The sequence below is a fragment of the Raphanus sativus genome, chromosome 6 (assembly GCF_000801105.2).
Source record: "Raphanus sativus cultivar WK10039 chromosome 6, ASM80110v3, whole genome shotgun sequence".
Taxonomy (NCBI): Eukaryota; Viridiplantae; Streptophyta; class Magnoliopsida; order Brassicales; family Brassicaceae; genus Raphanus; species Raphanus sativus.
In genome coordinates this window covers 19,435,478-19,459,510 of record NC_079516.1, presented here as the reverse complement: position 1 = coordinate 19,459,510, position 24,033 = coordinate 19,435,478, and the positions used below count along the sequence as shown (strand labels likewise).

The window sequence follows — 24,033 nt, the reverse complement described above, 5'->3', positions numbered from 1 at the left end:
GTTGTGACACGATAGGATATATATTCTCTGAGTATCCTGCATACAGATGATTCTTTGAGTAAAGTGGACATACAAGTGTGTCGATATGCACACCAGCATGTGTTCCAGCTGCTATAGCATGAGAGCAAGGTATTTTCTCCACTCCATAGACACCACAATCACACTTACATGTTCCAAATCAACCACACAGTCCATTTTGCCACTTTGACAAAGAAACGCCATCCATCAATTGGTTCGACCGTCATCGTATCCGCTATCTCTGATCGAACAGCAAGCAAGTATTCAACACCCCGGCTATGTACAGTTGGGAGACTCAAAGCATCTTGTCTCCTTTTCCAATACCATTTTCCTAACTTCTGCCTTATGAACTCCAGCAGGAACGGAATCGGAAATCCTCTTGCTCGCTTCAGTGCGGAATTAATAGATTCAGCGATGTTGCTTGTTTTATGTTGAACCTGTTCCCCTTACAATAAACCCTTGACCATAGCTTGGCGTCGGCCTTCTCCAAATACGTTGCAAGTTCCGGGTTTGCACTCCGTATCTCAGCCATGTACCGGTTAAAATCGTAAACCGTGTGCGCATAAGCAGCCCCTTTCACCAAGTACATGAGATGTTTCCCTTTAAACTTTTTGACAATGTTATCTTGAAGGTGATAATAACATATTCCTCGGGTTGCCCAAGGAAACACCTTCTCACACGCACTTTAATGGCCGCGTGCCGGTCAGAGACTATCACCAGAGGCTTGTCATGAGATATACAACTAGCCAATTTGTGAAAAACCATTCCCAAGAAGGTTCATCTTCAGCATCCACGATCCCAAAAGCCAATGGGAATATCTGAAAATTGCCATCTTGTGCGGCTACAACTAACATAACACCTCCATACTTTCCACTTAGGTGAGTTCCATCCACCACAATGACCCTTCTCTGATACTTAAAACCTTTGATAGAAGCTCCAAAAGAGAGAAATATATACTTAAATCTTTTCTTAGAATCAAGTTCTATAGCCGTGATAGAATCAGGATTTGCAATGGAGATTTGCTCGAGATATGAAGGCAGACGCGAATACTCTTCTTCTGCTGATCCTCTCACCAATTTCTGTGCATATAACAGTGCTCTGTATGAAGTGGTGTAATCAAGCGTCATGCCAAACATGTTCTTCATTGCATCAGTGATATGCTGTGGAGTTATCCCATCAATGATCCCAACACGATCAATGAAAAGACTACCAACATACTTTGGAGTACAGTGTCTCCGCTGAGCGATTCGGTCTCCAATTGAGCATAAATGTTTTTCCACATACTTTGTTACCCAAAACGTGTTTGTCCCATGTTTCACACTCGCTCTGATCTTCCATCCACAACCGCTAACCCGACATATGCCACAAGGAGAGTTTTTGTTGATTTGTATATTCTGAAAGAAAAACCTACCCCTCACTGTTGTCAACCGCAGCTCTGAAAGCAGTGCATCTTTGCTAACAAAACTCTGGTTGACATAGATGCTGGTACAATCCGATTTTCCTCCTTTAATAGCATTTGTCTTAGCATATGTCTTTTCAATTTCTTCAAAACAAATATTATCATCATCTTCCTCGTCCTCATCTAGAACCTTTCCATAAAGACTGTAATCCCCACCATTCTGATCCGTTTCACCAACAATAGTGTTATCAGCATCCTCCTCCCCATTTTCCTCCTCCCCATCTTGATTTTCATCTTCAACAGACTCATTATCACCAACATCTTCAAAACATTCATCAGCCTCATCATTATCACCAACATCTTCTTCCCATTCACCAGCTTCATCATTATCACCAACATCTTCTTCCCATTCACCAGCTTCTTCTCTTTTCTCTGAAACCGTTTCCACCTTGCTGCGGCTTGATACACAAAGACATACTCTATGCGTTTTGAGTATCTCGAGCAAGTTTCGAACTTGTCTATCACTTGTAACATGAATGGGAGGACTGCCTGGAGTCATCATCATTTCTGCTGGTAATGAGTAGCTAATCTCCACAGTCACTGATCTCATGTCCAGGTTATAATCTTCTTGAGCCATTGCAACAAGTTCAGCATGTGTTGAATCTTCATTCAATAAAAACAATCTTGCTCCTTTGAGATCATCAACCACAAAATCCCAACGGAAATCTCTCAACAACCATTCTCCATACACTGCATGTAACTTAAAAATCATCTGCAAATATTCAAAATAAAAACACATTAGTAAACATAGAGAAAATGAAGAAGTTCAATAAACATTATCGCAGACGACTTAGATTTAAGTCGTCCAGAAGACTTAAAGGTAAGTCGTCTAAAGAGGTCACTTTTGCAATTGAAAATTAAAAGGGACGACTTAATTCTAAGTCGTCCGGCTTTGTTTTTTTTAAAAAAAATTTCAGACGACTTATATATAAGTCGTCTACGAAAAACGGGCTAGTTTTGCATTTGACCGAATCGTGTCAGATCTTTGACTATTTCTGGACGACTTATAATTCAGTCGTCTCTGGAAAGTAAAAATTTCAATATTTTATTCAAACTAGACGACTTACACGTAAGTCGTCCTAGGTTAGTTTTGTAATTGAAAAATAAAACTTGAAATTAACTTTCTCCAGACGACTTAACTAAAAGTCGTCCAGCTAGACGACTTAATTTAAGGTCGTCCGGGATAAGCAAGGTTTGGACGACTTAATTGGGAAAAATTCTGGACGACTTTGCTTTCCCCGGACGACTTTAAATTAAGTCTTCTGACGGGACGACTTTATATTATGTCGTCTGGTAAAAGTTAAATTATGAAGTTTTATTTTTCAACTACAAAACTAACCTAAGACGACTTACACGTAAGTCGTCTAGTTTAATAAAATATTGAAATTTTAACTTTCCGAGAGACGACTGAATTATAAGTCGTCCAGAAATAGTCAAAGATCTGACACTATTCGGTCAAATGCAAAACTAGCCTGTTTCTCGTAGACGACTTATATATAAGTCGTCTGGACTGTTTTTTTTTAACAAACAAAGCTGGACGACTTAGGTTAAGTCGTCCGTTTGACCAGAAGACTCATCAGTAAGTCTTCTACATACAGATGACTTACTTGTAAGTCTTCTACGCGAACAGATTTTGAAAAAAATTCAAATTCGTACCTTAAAACAAGGTGAGATGACTTCGTTTGCACACAGGGTCTTCTCCAACCACCCAGAACCTCAAACGAAAGCAACCGTAAGTCAAAACGAAAGAAATATGGCTCTGTCAACCATCGACCATATTTTGAATCAAAAGCTTCAGTTTTTTGGATGAATATGGAGAGAAAGTGAAAGAAATGTTGTTTTTAGTTCATAACAATTGAAACAGAGAGAGTGTAAAGAGATTTACGTGCATTAAAGGGCATTAAAAGCTCCAAACAGTTCGTACAAGGTTGTTCCCACTATTCATGGCAGTGGCAATATTGTAAATACTTGAAGAAAATGAGGTTGAGACAGTAAAGAAGCCATTTTCGAAAAAAAAAAAAATGGTTAATGGCATTTTTGTAGATAAAATGCAGATGTGGGGTTAAAAACTCAAAAAAAAATGAGTCAAAAGAAAAGGTTAGTTTTCTGTTTGAATTCAAGTTTTGAGTCACTTTTGCAATAAGCCCATTTTTTTTTCCATCAATCTTACAAAATATTTATCATTTACTAATTGTCATAATTCCAAAAAATAGACAAAAGATAAAATCAATACTATTAAAATAGGAAAACTTTTTATCGACTATGTTTTGGACTATCAAAAAAGTCATAACAGTCCAACTAAAATAATTATTAGTTATTATAATATAATATTTTTCTAATCTAACAAATATCTATTAATATTTCAAGATTTGTAAAATAGAATTAATTTAACTTCCTATTTTTTCTCTTACAACTAACTTAATAATATTTTCAAAATAAGATATCTAAAAAGATATTGTCAAGTATCCTTTTCTAAGATTTTATTATAAAATATTTTAATGTCTTTTATTTAAGATGTAAACATTAATTCTTTTAATATTTATTTAAAAAAAAAATCGTAATTAATATTAAATAAATTATTAACAAATATTATTTCTTTCATTATAGAATAAAAATAATATTCCCATAATGTTTATATTCATAATTAAATTAATAAATAAAATAATAAAATATAAAGTAACTTAATTAATTTATTAAATATTTTATAAATCATAAAATTAAAGAATAACATACATTCATGAATTTTACCACATACTTCAACATATTAAAATAAAATATTAGAGTAAGATATATAAAATAAGAAATAATTACATATTTAAATTTGAGTATTAACAATAATTCGATATAGTATGATACGAGTTGAATGAAGTATATTTTATTTATATAATAATGAAATAAATTTTGACCAATATAAAAATTAAAAATATTTGTTTTACTATAATTTACAGTTTTAAATATAAGTAAAATTAATAATGACGGGTTTTACAAATGAATTATCTTATTTTAAACAAATTATATTTATTAATTTTAATTTATGTATCTATAAAAACAATTTTTAATAAAAATACATATATGAAATTTCTAATTTTCAGTAGATAAATTTTTGGAAAAAAACTAAACCCATAGATCCGGGTCGGGTAAACACAAGTATATTTATATTAAGTTATTTCAATAAATAACTGAACGGTTTATATATCTCTTGAACCAAAAAAGAAAAAACTATAATCAAATTGAAACCGAAATCCAAAAAGAAAAACAACTTAAAAACAAAAACCAAATATTATATTTAAACATATTGATGAATAAAAAGACGGGTTAATAAATTTGTTGACTAAACCAATCTCAAACATTTAACAAACAAAGAAGATCAATATATAGGATGATGACAAAAAAAATCTTATCCGCCCTTTGAAAGGGCGGGTCAAACTCTAGTAGAATTATCTTAAAGCAAGTTTCATGAAATAAATAGAATAAGCTATTTTGTTTTTTTTATATATATATTCTATTTATGCTATCTCAATTTTACAATTTTGAGTTGAAAGAAGGAAATCGTTTGGCAAGAAAAGGAAATGAGGGCTAGATGAGCCCCATACGGCCCAAACACTTATTGGCGTAATACCAAAAAAACGCCCATTATGAAATAAGGCTCGGAGAAAAGTCACACCCAAGTTCAATGATTGGTTAAGCATACGTCGTCGTTGAGAGCTTCTATTACACAAAGCTACATCTCTCTCGGTGGTCGAGGAGGGAAGCTTTCTTCTATAGATCTTCTCTGCTCTTCTGTCTTTTGCTTCCTCTCTCTCTAAATCCTAACGCCAAACTTCGAAATCTCTTTTTTTCCAAAAAAAAAAAACATTCTCGAAATCTCTGAGGCGTTCCTATTCAACAGGTTGAAATTGTTCACTCTTTCGATTCGATTTGATGTCTTTAGCACATCCGGTTCTGTTCGCCGGTTTACTCAGCCTTGTGATACTCGCGTCGTCTTCTTCCCCTCCTGGCTCACGCTCGCTCCTTCGGGAAATCTCCGGAGACAACGCCGATGAGAAAGACAGAGCCGTCGAATTGAACTCTTCCAACTTCGATTCAGTGCTTCGCGACACACCCGCCAAGTATGCCGTCGTCGAGTTCTTCGCTCACTGGTCAGTTCCAAACCCTAGATTACTTTAATTCCATCGATTAAAAATGCAATTCCCTGTTTTTTTGGTTTGGTTGGTGAGTTTGGTAGTGGATCTAGCGTGCAAAAGAATCTAACTTTATCATCGCTACTAATAGATGTATATTTTAAGGTTTTAACTTTTATATCATTTGATTCGTGTAGGTGTCCTGCCTGCAGAAACTACAAGGTAACGCTAACTATTCCAAGCTTGTGATCATCCGTTGTTCTTTGACTAAAACTGTTAAACTCTTCTACAGCCTCATTATGAGAAGGTTGCTAGGCTCTTTAATGGACCAGAGGCGATACATCCTGGAATCGTTTTGATGACGAGAGTTGATTGTGCAATGAAGGTACTTTCCTTCTTGGCTTCATGTGGATTGTGTTGATTGATTGACTGTTTTCTGATTTATGACTTTTCTCGGCAGCGCAGACGAATACCAAGCTCTGTGACAGGTTCTCTGTTTCTCATTACCCAATGCTCTTCTGGGGTCCTCCGTCAAAGTTTGTCTCTGGCAGTGGGGAGCCTAAAAAGGAGAAGAGCGAGATTGTTGTTATGGATGATGCACGTACAGCTGAGCGTTTGCTTAGCTGGATTAACAAGCAGACACAAAGGTTTGTTGCCATTGAATTTTTTTATCTTTAGCATCTTTGAACCCTATCTATATTTTCCCTGAGCTACTTTGCCACTATCAGTCAGTTCCCTACTTATCTGTGTTTTGTTTCTCGGTGTTTTGTAGCTCTTATGGCTTGGATGATAAGAAGTTCGAAAATGAACATGTCCGGACAAATATAACAGACTATAAACAGGTTTTGAGACTGCTCTCTGACTAACTTTGCTTTTAAGATCAAACAAATCATATGGTTTGATCAAACAGCTTTGATTTACCACAGATTTCTCAGGCTGTGTATGACATTGAGGAAGCAACCGCTGAAGCTTTTGATATAATTTTATCAAACAAGGTAGCCGTATGATTTTGTGTGTGTGTGTGTTTGTTTAACTTTCTCTCCATAGCTCTTTTTTTTTCGGAGATCAAAAAGTAGTTCCGTGATATCCACAGGTCATTAAATCATCTGAAACAAGTGCGTCATTCATTAGATTTATCCAGCTTCTAGCAGCACATCATGCCTCCAAGAGGTAAATTATACTCTCATCATCCTAATGTCTACAATATGCGTTTCGATGGTCACCCTTTATCCACGCTATATGTATCTTATAACCTAGGTGTCGGAAGGGAGCTGCTGACATTCTAGTGAACTATGATGACTTATGCCCTTCTGGAAAATGCTCCTACGAGTCATCTGGAGGGAAAGATACCCTCGGAAGCTTCCCTATTTGTGGGAAAGATGTTCCTCGTGGATATTACGTGAGTGCTTGCTTGTTAGCAATTCTATTACTGTTTAATCCACTTTCAATATCTCATTGTCCTAATGTCTTGTTTGGCAGATGTTTTGCCGTGGTAGCAGGAACGATACTCGTGGATTCAGGTACTGTATTAGATTCGTATACTATGATACCTTCAGTTCAGTTTGGCTTGCTCAGTAGTTTCTGAAGTATTCCTCAAATGCTTTGACACTGTAGCTGCGGATTATGGGTCCTGTTTCATTCACTTTCCGTGAGGATCGAGGATGGAGAAAGCCATTTTGCATTCACGTCGATATGTGATTTCGTCAACAACTTCTTCATGTGTGATGAATGCCGACTCCATTTCAACGACATGTGCTTGAGGTAAACATTGTACTGCTCTGGTCTGGTCAATGACTCGCGGTCTTTGCTTATCTTATCTAACCATGTGTTTCTTGGAACAGTGTAAAGACTCCATTCAAAAAGGCGCGTGACTTCGTCCTGTGGGTGTGGAGCACGCACAACAAGGTCAACGAGAGACTCATGAAGGACGAAGCCTCTCTCGGTACCGGTGACCCCGAGTTCCCCAAGATCATATGGCCACCAAGGGAGCTTTGTCCATCCTGCTATCTCTCGAGTGAGGAGAAAAGCATAGAGTGGGACGAAGACAATGTCTACAAGTTCTTGAAGAATTACTATGGGCCCAAGCTCGTCTCCCTTTACAAGGAGAAGAGCGTCATCGAGAGCAAGGAAGAGACCATCTCAGCTGCCACCGAGGACTCGACAGTAGCCACCAACGCTCTGGTTGTGCCGGTTGGAGCTGCATTGGCAATAGCTGTCGCCAGCTGTGCATTTGGGGCGCTTGCTTGTTACTGGAGGACGCAGCAGAAGAACCGAAAGTATTACTTCTATCTCTCTAATGATAGCTACCAACTCTGTTCCTCATGCTTTCTTACTCATTTTTGTTCATTTTTTTACTTTTCAGACCAAGGAGAAGCTGGAACTGAACTACTAGAAGCTCTTGATGTTTTCTTTACTTACAGATAACAAACACAAAAGGCTTCTTGTTTGGAGTTGAGATCCCAAAGTTGTATGCGTCAGGTCCTTTCCCTTTTTTTATCTTATGTCTCTGATTTTGAAAGAGTGTACAGATTCTTCTCTTTAATATAGTAATACTCATAGACACTTGCAAGTGTTGGGATCTTTTATAGACATTTTTTAACATAATTTCTATCCGACGACCACATGGTTTGAGTTATCATGGAAGAGAGCTTTGCCAGTTGAATACTTTTTCTTTTGTTTCCAGTTCAACATTTTTTACATGTATAAGTGAGGAGTATATTTACAGAGACATTGTGCATGTGAAAGGGGAAAGAAACAATGGCTTATGGCACGCCTATAATGTAAGATTGCGTTTGAGGCAAGCGCCATAACTCTGCTTCTTCGTCAGATGAGTCTTCGGAGTCAGAGGTTTCTAATGTCTGAGAATGCCGGCAACAAGTGGCGACTGCTTTGGTGACGACATAGATTGGTAGGATGATCCCGAGTATTCTCAGAAACAACAACTAAACAAACAAAAATAACACAATTAGGGTTTCATCATCAAACCCTTGAGAAAAAGTCTTGAAGAACAAGAACCTCACCATGAACAAGGGGAAGACATGGAGGTCGGAACCGGTGAGGACTAAGGGGAGTGTATGTCGGAGAATCAGGAGAGCCATGAACTGGAAAAACAGAAACATTAGTAAAGGTGTCCTAATGGAAGGTTAAGAGGAGCTGTGGTGTGCGTACGATAAGAACAAGGGAACGGCAACAGATGAAGCTTGTGGTGGAAGAAAGAGGGTATTGATGATGGTCGTCGTCGAGGAAAGTGGAAGAATCAGAAGGTACAACTGTGATGAAACGATGATCACGTTGAGATACTCCCCAGCTTCCCCTGAAATGAAGAGGAACATGACCCAACTCTAGCAATGGAGATGGTGCTGTATAATCCGGCTTAAACTCCTGAACACAACACATCAATCAAATATATAATCAGATGCATTCGATTTTTTCAAGAAGAGGATCCAGAGAAAAAAAGAACCTGGTGACAAATCTCACAGGTGGTGTCTCCTTTCTCGTTACACCATCTCTGCACGCACCTCCTATGTGCATACTGCCCACACAAAAAAAAAACAACGTCCATCATCTAACATCGATCAAACAAACAACTCTGTTTCGAATCTCAAATGTTTGTAACTCTGACGTTACCTTCAAGCTACCGCTGCAAGAACAAGGAGTCTCCATATCTGAATCCAAATCCTCATCGTGACAAATCCTACACTGCACCATCGTCAAATCTCCACTACGCAGCTTCTCGAGTGTTTTCTCATCAAGGATTCTACATTCATCCTCGATGGGTGCATTGGCTTGCAGCATACGGTTCCTGCTCTGAATGGCTTCCTCGATTGTCGCTTCTGTTATCAACCTATCCATAAACAGCACGAAATGATCTCCCATTTCAAAAATATAGAAACTTGCGCCTGAAGGAACTCCTCTTTTTTTATTAGTATTATATTCTTCTCCCCTTTTCTTTATGCTGCGAATTGGTGATGATAAAATGGGGTTAGGGTCAGAATCATTTCACAGCAGCATTCGCACTCAATGCTTTACATGAACATGTGAATTAGAAGCTGCTCATTAATGAAAAAGAATATCTTAAGAAAATAAAACGGTTTAGATCAAGCAACATAAATATATATAGCCAAGAAATTAAAGAAGAGATCATCAGCGAACAACGCTTAGGGAATCTGAATTTGCCCAAATGATGAGAAAAAACAAATATGAGAGAGAAAAAAAAACGAAAAGACAGGAAGAGGATAGAGGCAGACCTGAACTTTAGGACAGGAGAAAGAGGGGCTGTACTTGTGTACCGTTTACTTCTCTTTTTGTCGGAAAGGAGAAGAAGTGGAAAAGCGAAGAAAGAGGAGACTTTAAATTAGAACAAGTAAGAGAATCGTCTTTTCCTGACGCTAAAGCTTTAACAAAAGCTTCCTTTCTTTCTATCTGAACTCCGAATTATTCATTCAGGAGATGATAAAGAGAAAAAGGGTTATGTGTGTTTACATATGAAGCAATGAGATTGAGTATAGATTCTTGAATCTCTTTGAATATTATTACTATACTTTATCTACAAAAATATATCAACATTACATCAAGGGAGACGTATGCGTACTATATAGTACGTGGATAGTTCATGTAGTTATACATTTACATAACGTGGCATTTTTAATTTGTAAATAAATAATCATTAATACTTTTATATGGTCAAACAAATACTCAGAGGAAAACAAAACTCAGGATAATATTTAAAGTATTTCCATTCTTTTAGTGGACTAACTGACACGTGTTAAGTTGTTCGAAGTACGTGTGAGTGAGTGAAGCGTGTCAGTTAAATCTGGTTGAATGAGGTGTGCCAACAAACATCATTGATCATTTGACTGGTTGATTAACTAACTAACTAACCAAACACGTACCACTAAAGTTTTTGTTAATGGCTTGATTTCTTCTTTTTGGTCAAAAGCTTGATTTTTATTAAAATTGCTTTTAAAATTGGTCTTTTAGGCCAACCGTTCTACCAAACAAAACCAAATGAAATTCAAATCATCTCACCCCATCTCAATATAATGCGTCAATGATTACCTCTATTTATTCTCTTAATTAAATCTCATTTAGATGACCGCGTATACGTCAACAAAAGGGCTTAAAATTCGAATTTAGGCCTATCAAATTATCAATATCGACTACGGTATTTAACAGAAAGAGCAAAGCCCAACACAATAGGCCCATTACTTAGAAAGATCAGCAGACAAATGAAGCTAAAATGAACAACTCAGATGATGATAATATATGATCAAGCATCCAAAACTCTGTGAAGAAAACTCAAATCTCCTCACAGTGACATCATATATCAACCAATCCAAAACCATATTCTCTACTCATGAGTTTACCTCTTAATAATCTTCTCTTTCTCCTAATACCCAAAAAAAACAAGAAAATCAACAACAACAAGAGCCGTGTTTGTTCTTGATCTTGACACCAAGCTCACCAGCAATGATAACAGTAGAAGCCATATCAAGAAACATCCCATGCTCCACGACTCCAGGCAGCCTCAGAATCGCATCGCTCACTGCCCACAAATCTCCCATATCCTTCTCCAGATACATATCCACTATGTAATTCCCATTGTCCGTCACAAAAGCCTTCCCCTTCTCCCCTCCCAACCGCAGCTTCGCCTCGCAACCGCCGTACCCCTCCATCACCTCCCTCAGCTTCTCCGCCGTGAACTTCCAGCAGAACGGAACAACCTCCACCGGGAGAGCCATCCCGCTCCCGCCTATATGCTTCACCATCTTCGACTCGTCGACGATCACCACGAACTTCTTGGAAGCCCCCTCGATCATCTTCTCGCGGAGGAGAGACCCTCCTCGTCCTTTGACGAGGTTGAGACGAGGGTCGACCTCGTCGGCGCCGTCGATGGAGAGGTCGATGACGGGGTGCGCGTCGAGGTCGGAGAGAGGGATGCCGAGGGAGAGAGCCTGCTCCTGAGTCTTCTTCGACGTCGGGATGCCGACGATGTCCGAGAGCTTTCCTTGCCGGAGAAGCTCGCCGATTCGGTCGACGGCGTGTCTGGCGGTGGAGCCGGTTCCGAGGCCGAGGACCATGCCGGATCGGACGAAGTCGACGGCTTTGTAAGCGGCGATTCGTTTGAGGTCGTCTTGGGTTAGGTTCATCGGCGGCGGCGTGGAGGGTACGTCCATGGCGGTTTTGTCGGATGTGATGAAGAGAGGATCGTAGGCGAGCGCCATTGAAGGAATGGGTGGAAGAGGAAGAGAGGCAATGTTTTTGGAGGAATGGGAGGTAATGAATAGAGGAAGGTTGAATGAAATGTTGGTATATATAGAGAGAGATAGGAAGAATAGCTATTATGAAATTACGAAGAAGAAATGGAAGAAGAAGAAAGAATATGTTTGTGTGGTGGCGGTTAAAAGAAAGGGAAGACTACTGAAGATAGGGTTTGTGGGAGTACAAACGAATAAAAAAAAACACGCACTTCACTTTCGAGACTAGACAAACGCGAATCTTTCAGTTTTGTTTCAGATTTAAATTCCCACAATTTTGAATCAATACCATTAAAACAGGATCATTCCTGAATTATACCCTTAATGAATATTTTAAATTTTCCAAAAATGTCCTTAATGATATGAACAAACTAAAAAGTTCATTAATGGCATTATTGTCTTTCGATTTTGTGGGCTTATTTCAACATTTAGATGGGCTTGCTAACTAATTAAATGGGTTATGTTTTTATATAATCAAATTCAAATTCCATAAACTTTTTAATATCAATACCACAAATTAAAATCTGCAATAATTTTAATAAGTTGATATTAGAGATTGAAATTCTACATGAGGATGAGACTTAATCAAAAATATTATTGGCCAGTTTATATGTTTAGCAATATTTTATATAAATTATAAATCTTTAAAATTATATAATAGCCCAAGTAAGTATTTCGGATAAAACCAATGTTTTGAAAACCGATCTGGACACTGAACCGGACGATTTACCGGGTTACTGGGTCATTGAGTCGACCGCAGGTAAACCGCGGGTGAACCGCAGATTAATAAATAAATTAGTTTTATTATATAATAATATATTAGCTAATAAAATAAAAAAATAAAAATATATAAAACTAAAGTTACTACTTTCTAAATATCTTTAAAACATAAAATAATAATTTAGATATGTATATATTTTATGTTTAATAAACATTTAGAATACTTAACTTAACTTTTTATATTTTTATTTTCATTTGTTATACAACTAAAAAAAATTATCTACTGGTTCAACCGGTACCAGATTTTGGGTTTTAGTTGGTTGAGCGGGTTTTTGGGGGTTTTTAAATTTTGGGTTTTTTACAAAACTCAACCCGAATTTTTTTCGGTCACCGGGTTTTCCGGTTCAACCGCGGGTCCGGTTCGGATTTCAAAACACTGGATAAAACCATTATTTAATTTATTTACAAACATAAAATGGTTGTGACGCATTTTAAATTTCGTCATACTGTACACACTGTAACAAACCCGCATAATTGAGACTTGATCATGTCACAGTTTATATAATTAAAACGAAGAATTATCAATCTTTGTATTGAAAAAACAACAAAAAAATACCCGTCAGAATCTAGTTTCTTTTTAATTCACAAACGAAACATATAAATTGTAACGCTGCAAGATTACAAATTAGTGGGTCAAAATAAACAAAACTGTAAATTTGTATTATATGTTGTAAATTTTTGTTTCAGATTTAAATTCCCACAAATTTGAATTTCTTTTTACTTCACAAACGAAACATATAAATTGTAACGCTGCAAGATTAGAAATTAGTGGGTCAAAATAAATAAACAAAATTTGGGACATCACACGATTTTTCATCAATCGGAATAGCATCTTGGGTCATTTTCACACCGTTGCATAACTTTGGCGGGTAAACATGAAAAGAGTGAAAATGTGGTCAAGTATAAGTTGTTGGGCCCAAAAGAGAGCAACTAAACCAAGACGCCGTTCAATTGTCCATTGTCTCTTCTTAAAGGGAAAACAAAATCATCAACAAAATGATAACATGGACCAAGCAAGCAACATGAGGACCCAGGAAACTCTCTGTTAACATAATAAAAGTTTTTATGTAACTATAAGTCTATAATGTAATGTTTTTGGTCACTTTGATAGAAGATAAAGTACAGACCCCATGAAAGAATAAAGAAATAACGAGATTTTGAACATATTTTAAGCTAAAGTAAAAATCAGATAAATAATGAAAGAATATGTGTGTAATATATACAAAACCAATATATCCAAAGATAGAATGAAACGGGCCGAGCAGCTCAGCCCATGTGGCCCGGTGTTGCGGCGGCAAGAACCCAATGAAGGAGATCAAGAAGTCGAAACGCGAGAACAGAGGAGGAAACGGGAACGCTGATCAAGAGGAGAAGCAGCGTTGCGATTGCGACGGTGGGGCGAGAATTCATGAGGAAGCTCTGGAGAAGACCAACGGAATCGCAGATCACAGAGTCGTAGCTGCTGTAGAAACGCTTCTCCCAATCCATCCAGTGAGAAGGAGGCTCGTAGTTTCGCTCAACCATCTTCATCTCGTGGATGCGTTTCCTCAAAACGATCATGTTCTCGTCAACCAATCTCCCTCCTCCGTAGTAATGGTCCTTCCCGGAAGACGCGGCAGCAGAAACGCTCATCATCTTCTTATTCTGTGTCCTAAACGGCATCGTTTTATTCGGGGAGAACACCAATGGATGGAACCGGAGTGGTGAGATCGAAGAGATCAGTGTAGCTTCCATCGTTCTGAGATCGGTTTCTTGAAATTTGTTTTATGTGAATTTGGAATGTTTGAAGAAGATCGTTGTTGTGGCTTGGAGAAGATGATGGACAAGTGGAAATGAATTTATAAGCTAGTAATTATTTATTATTTGGATATATAAATAAAGACAGGAGTGGGGGCTGTATGATTATGGATTAACGCGTTGCCACTTGCCAATCTCGATAATAAATGGGACCCACTCTCCTTTTCTTCCTCGTCATTTTCATTTCCACCTCTGTTTCTTTTCTTAACTCTCTCAAGATTCGGTGATTGTGTGTTAGGCCTTCTTACACGTCTTTTACTATTCATTAATCACCCTCAATAAAGCCAATGTCGTATAACGTATCCATGCGTATTAGATTATTTCTTTACTCTGAATCCATTGTAAGTTGTAACCCTCTTGTATAATAAGGTTGAAAAATTGGCGGTTTTCAGTAGATATACACATAACACATGACATGTGTTGTTATTAGATCCGACTTCCTAAATAGACACTTGAAACTCTAGATTCAAGTTTTAGTAGGATCAGTTTAGTAAGATATGTTTAATTGTTTATGATGACAATGTGTCGACGAGGTGTACAGTAGATGCGTTGTGATGTGAAACCTCCTAGTGTAAGCTAACTTGTTAGCTATGTGATTCGGAAAACACGGCATTTGGAAAATTAAGTGAAATTCATCAGCCAACTTTTATTTTTGACATTAAGCCTCCATTAATTGATCTGACAATGCATACATTAGTTTATGTGATTATAATTGTATATTTATATCCAATTAAAATTGTATATATTTTTTTGTCAAAATTAAAATTGTATATTTATATCCATTTTTATAACAGAATTGACTTTCCATTTGTTTATGTATACCTGAAAAAGCGTACAAGTCGGCGACCTTTCTTAATTATGCGCTCATGATCATATTTTAATGATAGTTTAACGTTTTTTTAACGTCAATGATAATTTAACGTTACAACAAATTTATGTGAGTTGTATATATCAATGCTTACTTTCATTACACTGTCCAAAACTGACCGTCATATTACTATTATCTGTGTTCAAAACTAAGTTCCTTTGGTGTTTTCAAACAATATAGAACATATTTGTTATAAACAAAAACAAAAAGCCTGATCAGCAGGCTAATAATGCAAGTTACGAGAATGTTTGGACCAGACTCCACGTCCCCTCCCGATGGCTATTTGACTTTCTCTCAATAGCCGGCTCTTATTATTTACTTGTTTATTTAGGAATCTGGTATAGTTATTACTTATTAGTATAATCCGATAATCTAATTTTAGTTTGGTTGAATCTGCATCTTCAGACGTCGATCCTGACGTTACCATTCTTGTGTTCTGCAGGTTTCAGGGAGTGTTCAATGTTCCCAACACACACACACACACAATGTTCTTTGAAAGTCACCGCAATAGACTCTTTCTTCACCTAGATCTTTAATAAATTATGATTCGAGTCAAAACTTGTTATTTGTTTTTATTTTTAAATTAAACAAGAGACGGCACAAGTGGCTACGTCAAAGAGCTGAACAAGTCTAATGAAACTAAGATGGGTCCTTACATTGGGTTGAATTGAGATAAGAGGAACACCCTTTTTTATTCAAATCTGAAAAGCCTTTTAAGAGAGCAAATCAACTCCATTTCATCTCTTTCACTTGCTACCTGCTGGAGAATAGAGAGGAATCACGACAAAGCTAAATTTATTAACTACAAAAAAAAAGTTATCACAAATGTGTCTATGTATCTATTGATCTTTCTTTCACCTTTTAGTTAAAAGTGTTTGTTTTTTTTTTAGTTTTTCAATGTTTTGGCCATGAAAATGACCCAACAAAAGGTTTATTATTAGTACAATTTTACAAACCTTCAAGGACAAAGGGACGGATCTCGCCAAACTCCTCAGATGATGTTTGGCTTTGATCGTCAAGTGGCTGCTTCAGTTCATCTTCAGGCTCCTCCGTTTGATCAACAGCCTCTTCTTCATCCAGGGCTGGCTCCAGCTGCACTCCTGTATTCTCTGAATCTCCATTGTCAAGAAGAAGCTCAAGCTTTTGATACTTTGGCTTGTTCTTCTCCAGGAGAAGGTACGTGGTGCAGTACCAGAACATCAGAATCCGGCACTGAGCTGCTATCGTCTCCCTTATCCTGCTTCCTTTAAACGATAGTCGTTCTAGCGCCTGCAAAACATTACAGAAACATTTAACCTCCGATGATCTTGAAGACAGGGACAATGGGGCTGGATGTAAGCTTTTTGTTACCTGCTCTCCGGTTTGGACGTCAAATGTGTTCTGATGATCAAACTCGAGGCCGCTGAATTCGTTGATACAGAGTCCCTGGAAGGCCCTGAACAAATACGAGTGGATGTTAATAAAGTAAAGATATGTATAGACACAAGATATTCATAGGGTGATGTGACTCACCATCTGATCAATGAAGCACGGGGAATCCAACGGAAGATGATAGGGGTGTTGTCTGCATTGACATAGTAACCTCCGAACACTATGAAAACTGTCATGAGAGATGGTCCTACAGCCATTGCAGCTTCTGTGTTTGGGACCATAGCCCCAACAGTTAGACCCATGGCAGAGGCAGCAAAAGACTCTACAGTCATTATCCCACAAAACTTTCCAAATCTGGCAATAAACCTCTTTGTTAGGGACATTGCTATCATGTGCATTTCTCAAATGGAATCATTGGTTGGTACGACACATATAGAAAGCTCAATAGTGGTTTATAAGTGTGATGCAGGGTAAGGCTTATGCATAATATTTACCTCTTGGCCACATGAATAGCAAAAGATAGGTAGCTTGGGAGTTACCTTGATAAAGTGGGATGTAGGCGTGCCATGGGGTACAGTACAGCACCAAACATTAAAGGAAATGCAGCTCCAATGGGGATTTCAGCTATTGTTTTGGAGAGCAAGTAAGGGCCTAAAGAATAGGATCCTTTGGACCGTTCTCTATCCACAATGGCACGCTCTTTAGGAAAGACACCAACTGTCTTTGTGAGAGCTGCCATTGCCGTGTTTATTGCAGCAACCTAAAGCAAACAGACATCATCCTTTAGTATATAAAAAAAGCTACTCATACTAAGTACTACTTGCAAAATCATAATAGTGTTTTAGTACCTGAAGCAAACCCATTCTGTCCTGGATTGACGTCTGCGACTTGCCCATTCTCCAGAAAACGGATCCAAATATCAGAGCAGATGCAACAGACATTCTTGCACGGACCTTGTTAGTTGGCCCATCTCGAGAAGCCTATGGAGTCAAGTGAAGAAGACAATCAGACAAACTGCTTAACTTAATTCAAAGATCCTCCCTACATGTCAATTTCTTAAGTGTCTTCTTTTAATCTTAAAACCGTTTCAGGAGAAGGCATTCAACCCTCGCATGTTACAGAAAGAGTTACTTTGTAGATAATGCATTAAGGGGGAGGCTACCTGCATCCATGCACGCTTAAGCAACAAAAAGAACTGCCTCCACCATCCATCTTTCCTCTCAACAATGGCGTTTCTGCGAGGTCTCATGCTGTTCTTGGTTTCTTGTTTTACGCCGAGGGGAGTGGCATAGAGAATCGATGATGAACGCTGGGAGAAGGCATCAACAAGAGCATGCACTCTCTTCTGCGAAGAGTAGACACTATCCGAAGAGCTATAGTCAACTGATATAAGATCTGCTAAGAACTCAGCAGGGTTTACGTGCTCTGGGCAAAGAAACCTGCTCAAGGATCAGAAGAGCACTTGTAAGTGGTAAACCCTAAAGCACGTAATTAATGTATAATACATAAAAAGGAGAAATGTTAAGAAAAAACAACCCGAAGTTTCCGAAATACGTCAGAGGTTCTGTCCCAGCAGGGCCGGCATAGACCAAAGCTCCTTCAGTAAGTAACACAACGTCGTCAAACTTGGCGTAAACCGAACCTCGAGGCTGGTGTATGGAGCAGATCACAGTGTGTCCATCCTGTGCAAGCTTTCGCAATGTCTCCATCACTTGTTCAGCCTGGAAGGCGTCAAGCCCTGAAGAGACCACATCAAATATTCCACCAGCGTTTAAAACCAAAAATACATCGATGGTTAGAAATAAATAGAGTATGCATATCTACCGGTTGTGGGTTCATCAGCAAATATAACAGACGGACTAGCGATCAATTCACACGCAAGTGAAAGCCGCTTCTTCTCTCCACCGCTGATCCCACGAACTTTCGCATCGCCAACACATGAATCCGCACAGCTAACCTTTTGTATAGCCACAAAAAAGATTATCAAGAAACAGATTCCAACATTACTCTAAAACGCAGAGACCAACTAAAACCTCACCAGACCAAGCCTGAACAAGAGGTTGTTCACATACTCATCCCTCTCCGCAGGAGAAGAAATCTCCCGAAGCTGAAGCTCAGCTGCGAAAGAAAGCGTTTCCCTCACAGTCAACTGCGAGAAGAAGAGATCCTCCTGTCTCACAAACGCAAGCCTGCCACATTTTACAAGAAAACACTTATTGATCACAAACTTCAACCAAACAAAGACTAGTGTACAACTCAATGGCACCATACTTAAAAGCTTTTCTTGAGCTCGATCTTCCATTGACCTCCAAGAGACCTGACAAACGCAAACGCGGCGATGAGCTGAGCTGTCCAGCGAGAACGTTCAGCAACGTCGTCTTCCCAGATCCAGATGGGCCCATTATCGCTAAAAACCTCCCTGGCTTCGCTTCTCCCGTCACGTTCTTCAACAGAAACCGCACCTGACAGTCACGTGATCAAACTATTCTGATTCAGTTATCTCTAAACGCAATCGAAACATGCAAATGAAAGGAAACGCTCTCACCGATTTGGAGGACTTATCGGAGAGCGAGCACGTGATGTTCCTCCACCGGATTGTCACCGGACGAACTTTCGTCTCCGGAGACGAATCATCATCTCCGTCTCCAGCTCCTCCTTCCGCATCCGAGAAATCGTCGTCAGCTTCGTTCTCAGGTAAGAGCGCGATGCCGGGACCTGAGAAGATGCGGACCAGCATAGCGGCGGCCACCGCAGCGAGAAGGCGGCCGACTCCGTTTCCTCCGATGCCGGAAACAGCGTCTGCGATAGATTTCCCGCCAAAAGGCGCCATGAATTGTTTCACTGGGTGTGTGTGTGTGTGTCGTCTTCTCCTTGGAAGCTCCGGTGAGGTTAAAGTACGTATAATACGAGAGGTGAGTAACAAGTAAAAGAAGAAGTGAGAACCACTCGAAGAAGCTCCAAAAACATTATCTCTTTCCTCACTAATTATTTTATCATTTGTTTAAAATTTCTGTTATTTACTTAATTAACCTTCTGGCTTAGACAGTGGCTTAGTGATTAATCACACTAATCAGCACGACGATGTACCGTATGTGATTGAGTTGACCATTATAGATACGCTAGAACTTGGCCACGTGTGTATTCTTTTCTCTTTTTTTTTGTAACAGGCCACGTGTGTATTCATGACTAGGTATTTAGATATTTGGTTCCTTTTTCCTTTTTTTGAATGACCTCATTGGTTATTTCAGATATCGTGTAATTCGGATAGGAGAGTTTATGATCTATATTTAAAAGAGAAAATTAGAAAAAAAAAGACATTCTCATCTTGGATTTGTCACTCTAAGATTTTTAGAAGATGTTTTAGAAAAATAGGATTTTGATTCTCTTTAAATACCATATTACCCTTAATTTAGTTTGAATTATAATTTATAACTAGATTTTGACCCGCGTTTTTGAAGCGCGGGATATTTTACGATGAAAAATTTCACTAATAATTTAACAAATATTTTGGTTATTTTTAAAAAGTGTGTATTTAAAATATTTTTGCATTTAAATCAGTATTTTTAAATTCAATCCGATTGTGATTATACCGGTTAATCCGGAGATCTGACAATTCAATTTATGTTTTTAAAATATTCATATTAAAAAATCACTAAAACCCGAGACTAACCGATTGAACTGATGGATGACCGATATGTAATCTAATTGGATTTAAATTGTAATAGTTTCTTAATTTGTAATCTTATAATCGAAATTTTAAAGTTCACTATTTTGCAATTTATGAAATTATGACGTTTCTACAAAATTTTAAAGAGAAAATGATAGATATAAAATAATTAAGATTAATTATTGTATTATTTGGAAACATTGATAGTAGTGTAAAAATATATTGTTTGGAAACATTGATAGTAGTATAAAGAAATAAGTATATTGTTTGGAAACATGAATAGTAATATAAAGAAAGGAACATAGTGACTTAATGTATGTTTAACTATAAAGTATAAAGGTGTATTTAATTTAAAAACTTACAAAATAAATGTTAGGTCCAACGTAATGTTTCTGTTTTAATAAGATATATTTTTGTAATTGATTTTAAATGTTAAAATATTAAAAGATTAATAAAATAAAAATACACAAAAAGAATATATGTGGTCGTTGTTTCTTCTTCTACTGATTATAGGGTTCAATATAAACTCGAGCGGTCTTGTAGCCTCCGCTCCGATGCACCGCTCCATCTCCAGCACAGAGGTACTCACCGACGCAGCCAAGCTTCTCCGCCACGGATCAGTCTTCATCTCCGTCCCTTTGCTCCACCACAAAACTCTTTCGCCGCGACTCCTCCGTGAATCGACTACATCTCTGCCGCCAGCTTCGTCCCAGAATCGAAATCGACAATTTTTCAGCCACGAAATCTCTCGTCCAAGCCATCTCCATCGTGTTCACGCCGTGACTGGGTTTCACCTCTCGTCGTCGTCGGAATCAGAATCGTCGGGATCGGAGATGAAGCTTTCGTGAAACACCAATGGCCACTTTTGGCTAATTTGCAATTTTAGTCCCTGAACTTTTGGAAACTTCGTTTCTGACCCCGCAACTTTGGAAATTGCATATAAGTCTTCGCGAATTGACCCAAAATTTCTAATTGTGCACTCCAAACCCTGTTATATTCAAATGTGTATGCAAATGCCATGAATACATCTAAATACAACCTAAAATGATCATAATAATCTAAAATATGAATCTAAAAACTATAAAAACATGAGATATCAAAGGGGATCGTCGGAGGAGAAGAAAAACGTGGGATATCAAGAAAATATTCTCTGAGATTTTTAGGGTAGATTTAGAAAACAACTAAAACCGAAAATGGAAGTTTCCATATTTTTCGGATTTGCCTAGAATACGAAATATACCTAACCCAGAACACAGTACAACACATGCAACGCCTATTCTTCTTTAGGCGTCACATAAGGTAAAAGGTAGAAGAGTCTATGACACAACATCTAAGTAAGGTACAACATATAGTTCATGCTATATATCGTTATATATCTGCTGGTACACTGAAGACATATTGCTAGATTGTGACGTAACTAATTCTAACTCAGATATAAGATAGAAGAAACTTTAGTTTACGGTATATACCCAAGATATATCTATATATTAAAAATTTAGTATCTGTTTTCTGGATTAAGCAGACTAACAGAATGTGTATTCTATCTTGGTTATAAGAGAAAATAAAATATGATTCCCCATTTTTTAAAAAATAAATTTAAACATATAAATTATCATATCTATGTTTCCAATCATTTTCATATTTTTGTACATTTTTAAAGTTATGTTTATTATTTTTTCCATGAACGAAAGGTAAAACATGTCAAAAATTGTCAAAAGTATAAAAAATCCTAAATAAACAAACAAAAGTTTAAAGTGTCTTTTTTTTTCCGATTCTCTCTATTTAAAAACCAAAGAAAATTCGGGCCGTGTGGAATTGGAATAACATGTTATTTAGCTTCACCTGCAAAACATAGACCGGCTCTTCTAGATTAACTTAACCAATGTTTTGATAAGACACATCAAGCAAAGGCCTGTAGTTTATGTTGTGTATTCTGGTGAGTCAACAGCTATGCTTATGTCCATAGGTGGATGGTTGAGAGAGATGAATATCCAAATTACATTGCGAAAGATTTTCTTGTTGTTAAAATCTTTACTTTGTTATCAAACCCTGTCAAGAGCAAGCAAGATTCAGTAGCCGCTAATCGATCGCTTGATCTTGGTGTTATCTTTGATTTGTGACTTGCAAACGTACCCAACTCCTTGTAACCATATGACTATAAGCCCGTCACAACTACAAGACATAATCATCTGCTGGTTTGCCTCAAGAACAGCCAAAGAGGGGACGTTCTTTATATGTCCAGATCCAGATAATTACAACGGAGGCTTATCCATATCATCCGCAGATAACAAGGACATGGTACCGCCAACATACACTGTAGTGAGATGATCGTTCTGCTAAGACATCCCACAAGCATGTCCTTTGCTCCACCTGTTTCCGTAAACATCAATGTTTTTATCTTCAGATATCTCCCTCCCATACCTTGGCAGACTTATCAGCAGAGACAGTGAGCACCTAAAAACACTCATCAATGTCAGGGCTTCAGCTAACAGCATAAATGTTGCCTTTATGAGACCATCTTCTAAACCTAAATTCTCCAATCTTATCTCCAGTTTTGCCATCTTATATCATACCCTTTTTATCAGAGCTTATAGTGACGAATTTAGTACCATCAGGTGAATATCTGATGCCGTTGACAAAGTTGGAACGCTCCCCTGTGAATGAGAAACCTCAGAGACATATCTTGTTAGTCAAGAAACATCTTCAACTCTTAGCAAATCATCATTGACTAGAGAAGTGACTTGCCTGTGAGAAGAGTGAAATCTTCCCCACAAGACGGAGCGGCCGTTGCAGTAGAGGACAGAGTCAGATTTGTTCTCGTTCTGTGGCCGGAACGCAAGGAAACGTCTCGACAAGTTTCTTCTCCATGTTCGAGTTCTTGTGCAGAATCAGAGAGGTAGAGAAAAAAGGAGCGCGTACTTTCTTCTGCACAAGTGAAATTTAGACGGAACGAATCTTATGAACATTTGCTACTTAAAACCCAACATCAGCTTGAGCCTCCAAGCCTTTGGTTTGAAACAGGAAGGCCAAAGCTTTATCTAATCTCAGATGTTTGTAATAAAAATGCAAACTGATGGACCAACCTTTATATATAAAACCCTTTTGCCTTCCGACAAAAGCATCAGTTGTCTCCTTTCTTGTCAATGAGGTCATCTTGAGTTTCTTTCTTGTTCCGATAAATGTTGGTGTAGTGGACATCTGTTGGGCCATAGCCCATAATAACCATCTTCCTGCTTCTGGAAATGAAATATCTATTGAGACCTGGGTTTCTTTGTGTTAATTTTGGTTTTGATACATCACAAAACCGTTGAACGGTTTTACTAGGGTTTAATAATCTCTAAGACAAGTTTCAGACGTGAAATTTACTTAACTAGTCACAAGTTGATGAAGTCGGTTTCTTAATCTTTCTTCTTAACCGTAACTGGTGCAACCATATATCAAATGTTGTCCTCACAGTAGTTGACATTAATATACTGATTATGTGCATGTGAACATATGGTTTCTTGGAATTCTATTCAAAGCATGCACGCAGGGATATAAAAGCCTTAGCAGAGTATAGACTATTCATATATAGCCACACTGAATTTTCTTGTTTAGATATTTCGTATGATACTTTAGAATTGGCAGCTGGACTTGGAAATTGAATATCATTGAACTTTCCTGCTACGAAACAAATTTTGATTGTACTAATATCG

The 24,033-nt window shown here is 37.8% G+C and overlaps 5 protein-coding genes across 7 annotated transcripts; 1 reads left to right on the top strand and 4 right to left on the bottom strand.

The window, feature by feature from the left end:
* Window positions 1–5,195: 5,195 nt before the first annotated feature.
* On the top strand, window positions 5,196–8,233 carry LOC108813593 (sulfhydryl oxidase 2). The gene is made up of 12 exons (XM_018586190.2): window positions 5,196–5,616; window positions 5,796–5,820; window positions 5,891–5,983; window positions 6,064–6,245; window positions 6,371–6,440; window positions 6,525–6,593; window positions 6,692–6,768; window positions 6,856–6,997; window positions 7,078–7,118; window positions 7,213–7,359; window positions 7,440–7,874; window positions 7,961–8,233. Exons 1-12 carry the CDS (start codon window positions 5,399–5,401, stop codon window positions 7,980–7,982), a joined length of 1,521 nt encoding a protein of 506 aa, XP_018441692.1. The 5' UTR covers window positions 5,196–5,398; the 3' UTR covers window positions 7,983–8,233.
* LOC108813594 (uncharacterized) lies at window positions 8,220–10,147 on the bottom strand. Of its 2 annotated transcripts, none has more exons than XM_018586192.2 (6): window positions 9,846–10,147; window positions 9,226–9,553; window positions 9,059–9,130; window positions 8,767–8,979; window positions 8,619–8,699; window positions 8,220–8,540 (listed from the first exon to the last, which is right to left on the bottom strand). In XM_018586192.2, exons 2-6 carry the CDS (start codon window positions 9,472–9,474, stop codon window positions 8,361–8,363), a joined length of 795 nt encoding a protein of 264 aa, XP_018441694.1. In that variant the 5' UTR covers window positions 9,475–9,553; window positions 9,846–10,147; the 3' UTR covers window positions 8,220–8,360. The 2 variants fall into 2 exon arrangements, with proteins under 2 accessions (XP_018441694.1, XP_018441695.1); XM_018586193.2 differs by having other exon boundaries at window positions 9,226–9,442; window positions 9,846–10,146.
* A 627-nt stretch (window positions 10,148–10,774) lies between these two features.
* Window positions 10,775–11,974, bottom strand: LOC108836666 (probable ribose-5-phosphate isomerase 2). The gene has a single exon (XM_018609794.2). The coding sequence runs from the start codon at window positions 11,820–11,822 to the stop codon at window positions 11,013–11,015; it is 810 nt and encodes a 269-aa protein (XP_018465296.2). The 5' UTR covers window positions 11,823–11,974; the 3' UTR covers window positions 10,775–11,012.
* Window positions 11,975–13,717: 1,743 nt separating this feature from the next.
* Window positions 13,718–14,562, bottom strand: LOC108809384 (uncharacterized). The gene has a single exon (XM_018581529.2). The coding sequence runs from the start codon at window positions 14,367–14,369 to the stop codon at window positions 13,902–13,904; it is 468 nt and encodes a 155-aa protein (XP_018437031.1). The 5' UTR covers window positions 14,370–14,562; the 3' UTR covers window positions 13,718–13,901.
* A 1,248-nt stretch (window positions 14,563–15,810) lies between these two features.
* Window positions 15,811–19,621, bottom strand: LOC108812197 (ABC transporter G family member 7). 2 transcript variants are annotated; one of them, XM_018584384.2, is made up of 12 exons: window positions 19,217–19,621; window positions 18,943–19,133; window positions 18,710–18,860; window positions 18,496–18,628; window positions 18,208–18,409; window positions 17,834–18,110; window positions 17,520–17,651; window positions 17,211–17,431; window positions 16,813–17,025; window positions 16,651–16,735; window positions 16,257–16,569; window positions 15,811–16,060 (listed from the first exon to the last, which is right to left on the bottom strand). In XM_018584384.2, exons 1-12 carry the CDS (start codon window positions 19,499–19,501, stop codon window positions 16,047–16,049), a joined length of 2,217 nt encoding a protein of 738 aa, XP_018439886.2. In that variant the 5' UTR covers window positions 19,502–19,621; the 3' UTR covers window positions 15,811–16,046. The 2 variants fall into 2 exon arrangements, with proteins under 2 accessions (XP_018439886.2, XP_018439887.2); XM_018584385.2 differs by having other exon boundaries at window positions 15,811–16,057.
* Window positions 19,622–24,033: the final 4,412 nt, after the last annotated feature.

What these genes read in the sequence shown, in the direction of transcription:
- LOC108813593 (XM_018586190.2), top strand. Translation starts at nt 5,399, where the DNA reads ATGTCTTTAGCACATCCGGTTCTGTTCGCCGGTTTACTCAGCCTTGTG. An exon ending in GAGTTGATTGTGCAATGAAG is followed by an intron (nt 5,984 to 6,063) that starts GTACTTTCCTTC and finishes TCGGCAGCGCAG; the next exon opens with ACGAATACCAAGCTCTGTGA. An exon ending in ATATAATTTTATCAAACAAG is followed by an intron (nt 6,594 to 6,691) that starts GTAGCCGTATGA and finishes TGATATCCACAG; the next exon opens with GTCATTAAATCATCTGAAAC.
- LOC108813594 (XM_018586192.2), bottom strand. Translation starts at nt 9,474, where the DNA reads ATGGGAGATCATTTCGTGCTGTTTATGGATAGGTTGATAACAGAAGCG. An exon ending in GCCGTTCCCTTGTTCTTATC is followed by an intron (nt 8,700 to 8,766) that starts GTACGCACACCA and finishes CTGTTTTTCCAG; the next exon opens with TTCATGGCTCTCCTGATTCT. An exon ending in ATGTCTTCCCCTTGTTCATG is followed by an intron (nt 8,541 to 8,618) that starts GTGAGGTTCTTG and finishes TTGTTTGTTTAG; the next exon opens with TTGTTGTTTCTGAGAATACT.
- LOC108836666 (XM_018609794.2), bottom strand. Translation starts at nt 11,822, where the DNA reads ATGGCGCTCGCCTACGATCCTCTCTTCATCACATCCGACAAAACCGCC.
- LOC108809384 (XM_018581529.2), bottom strand. Translation starts at nt 14,369, where the DNA reads ATGGAAGCTACACTGATCTCTTCGATCTCACCACTCCGGTTCCATCCA.
- LOC108812197 (XM_018584384.2), bottom strand. Translation starts at nt 19,501, where the DNA reads ATGGCGCCTTTTGGCGGGAAATCTATCGCAGACGCTGTTTCCGGCATC. An exon ending in ACGTATTTCGGAAACTTCGG is followed by an intron (nt 18,111 to 18,207) that starts GTTGTTTTTTCT and finishes ATCCTTGAGCAG; the next exon opens with GTTTCTTTGCCCAGAGCACG. An exon ending in TTAAGCGTGCATGGATGCAG is followed by an intron (nt 17,652 to 17,833) that starts GTAGCCTCCCCC and finishes TTGACTCCATAG; the next exon opens with GCTTCTCGAGATGGGCCAAC.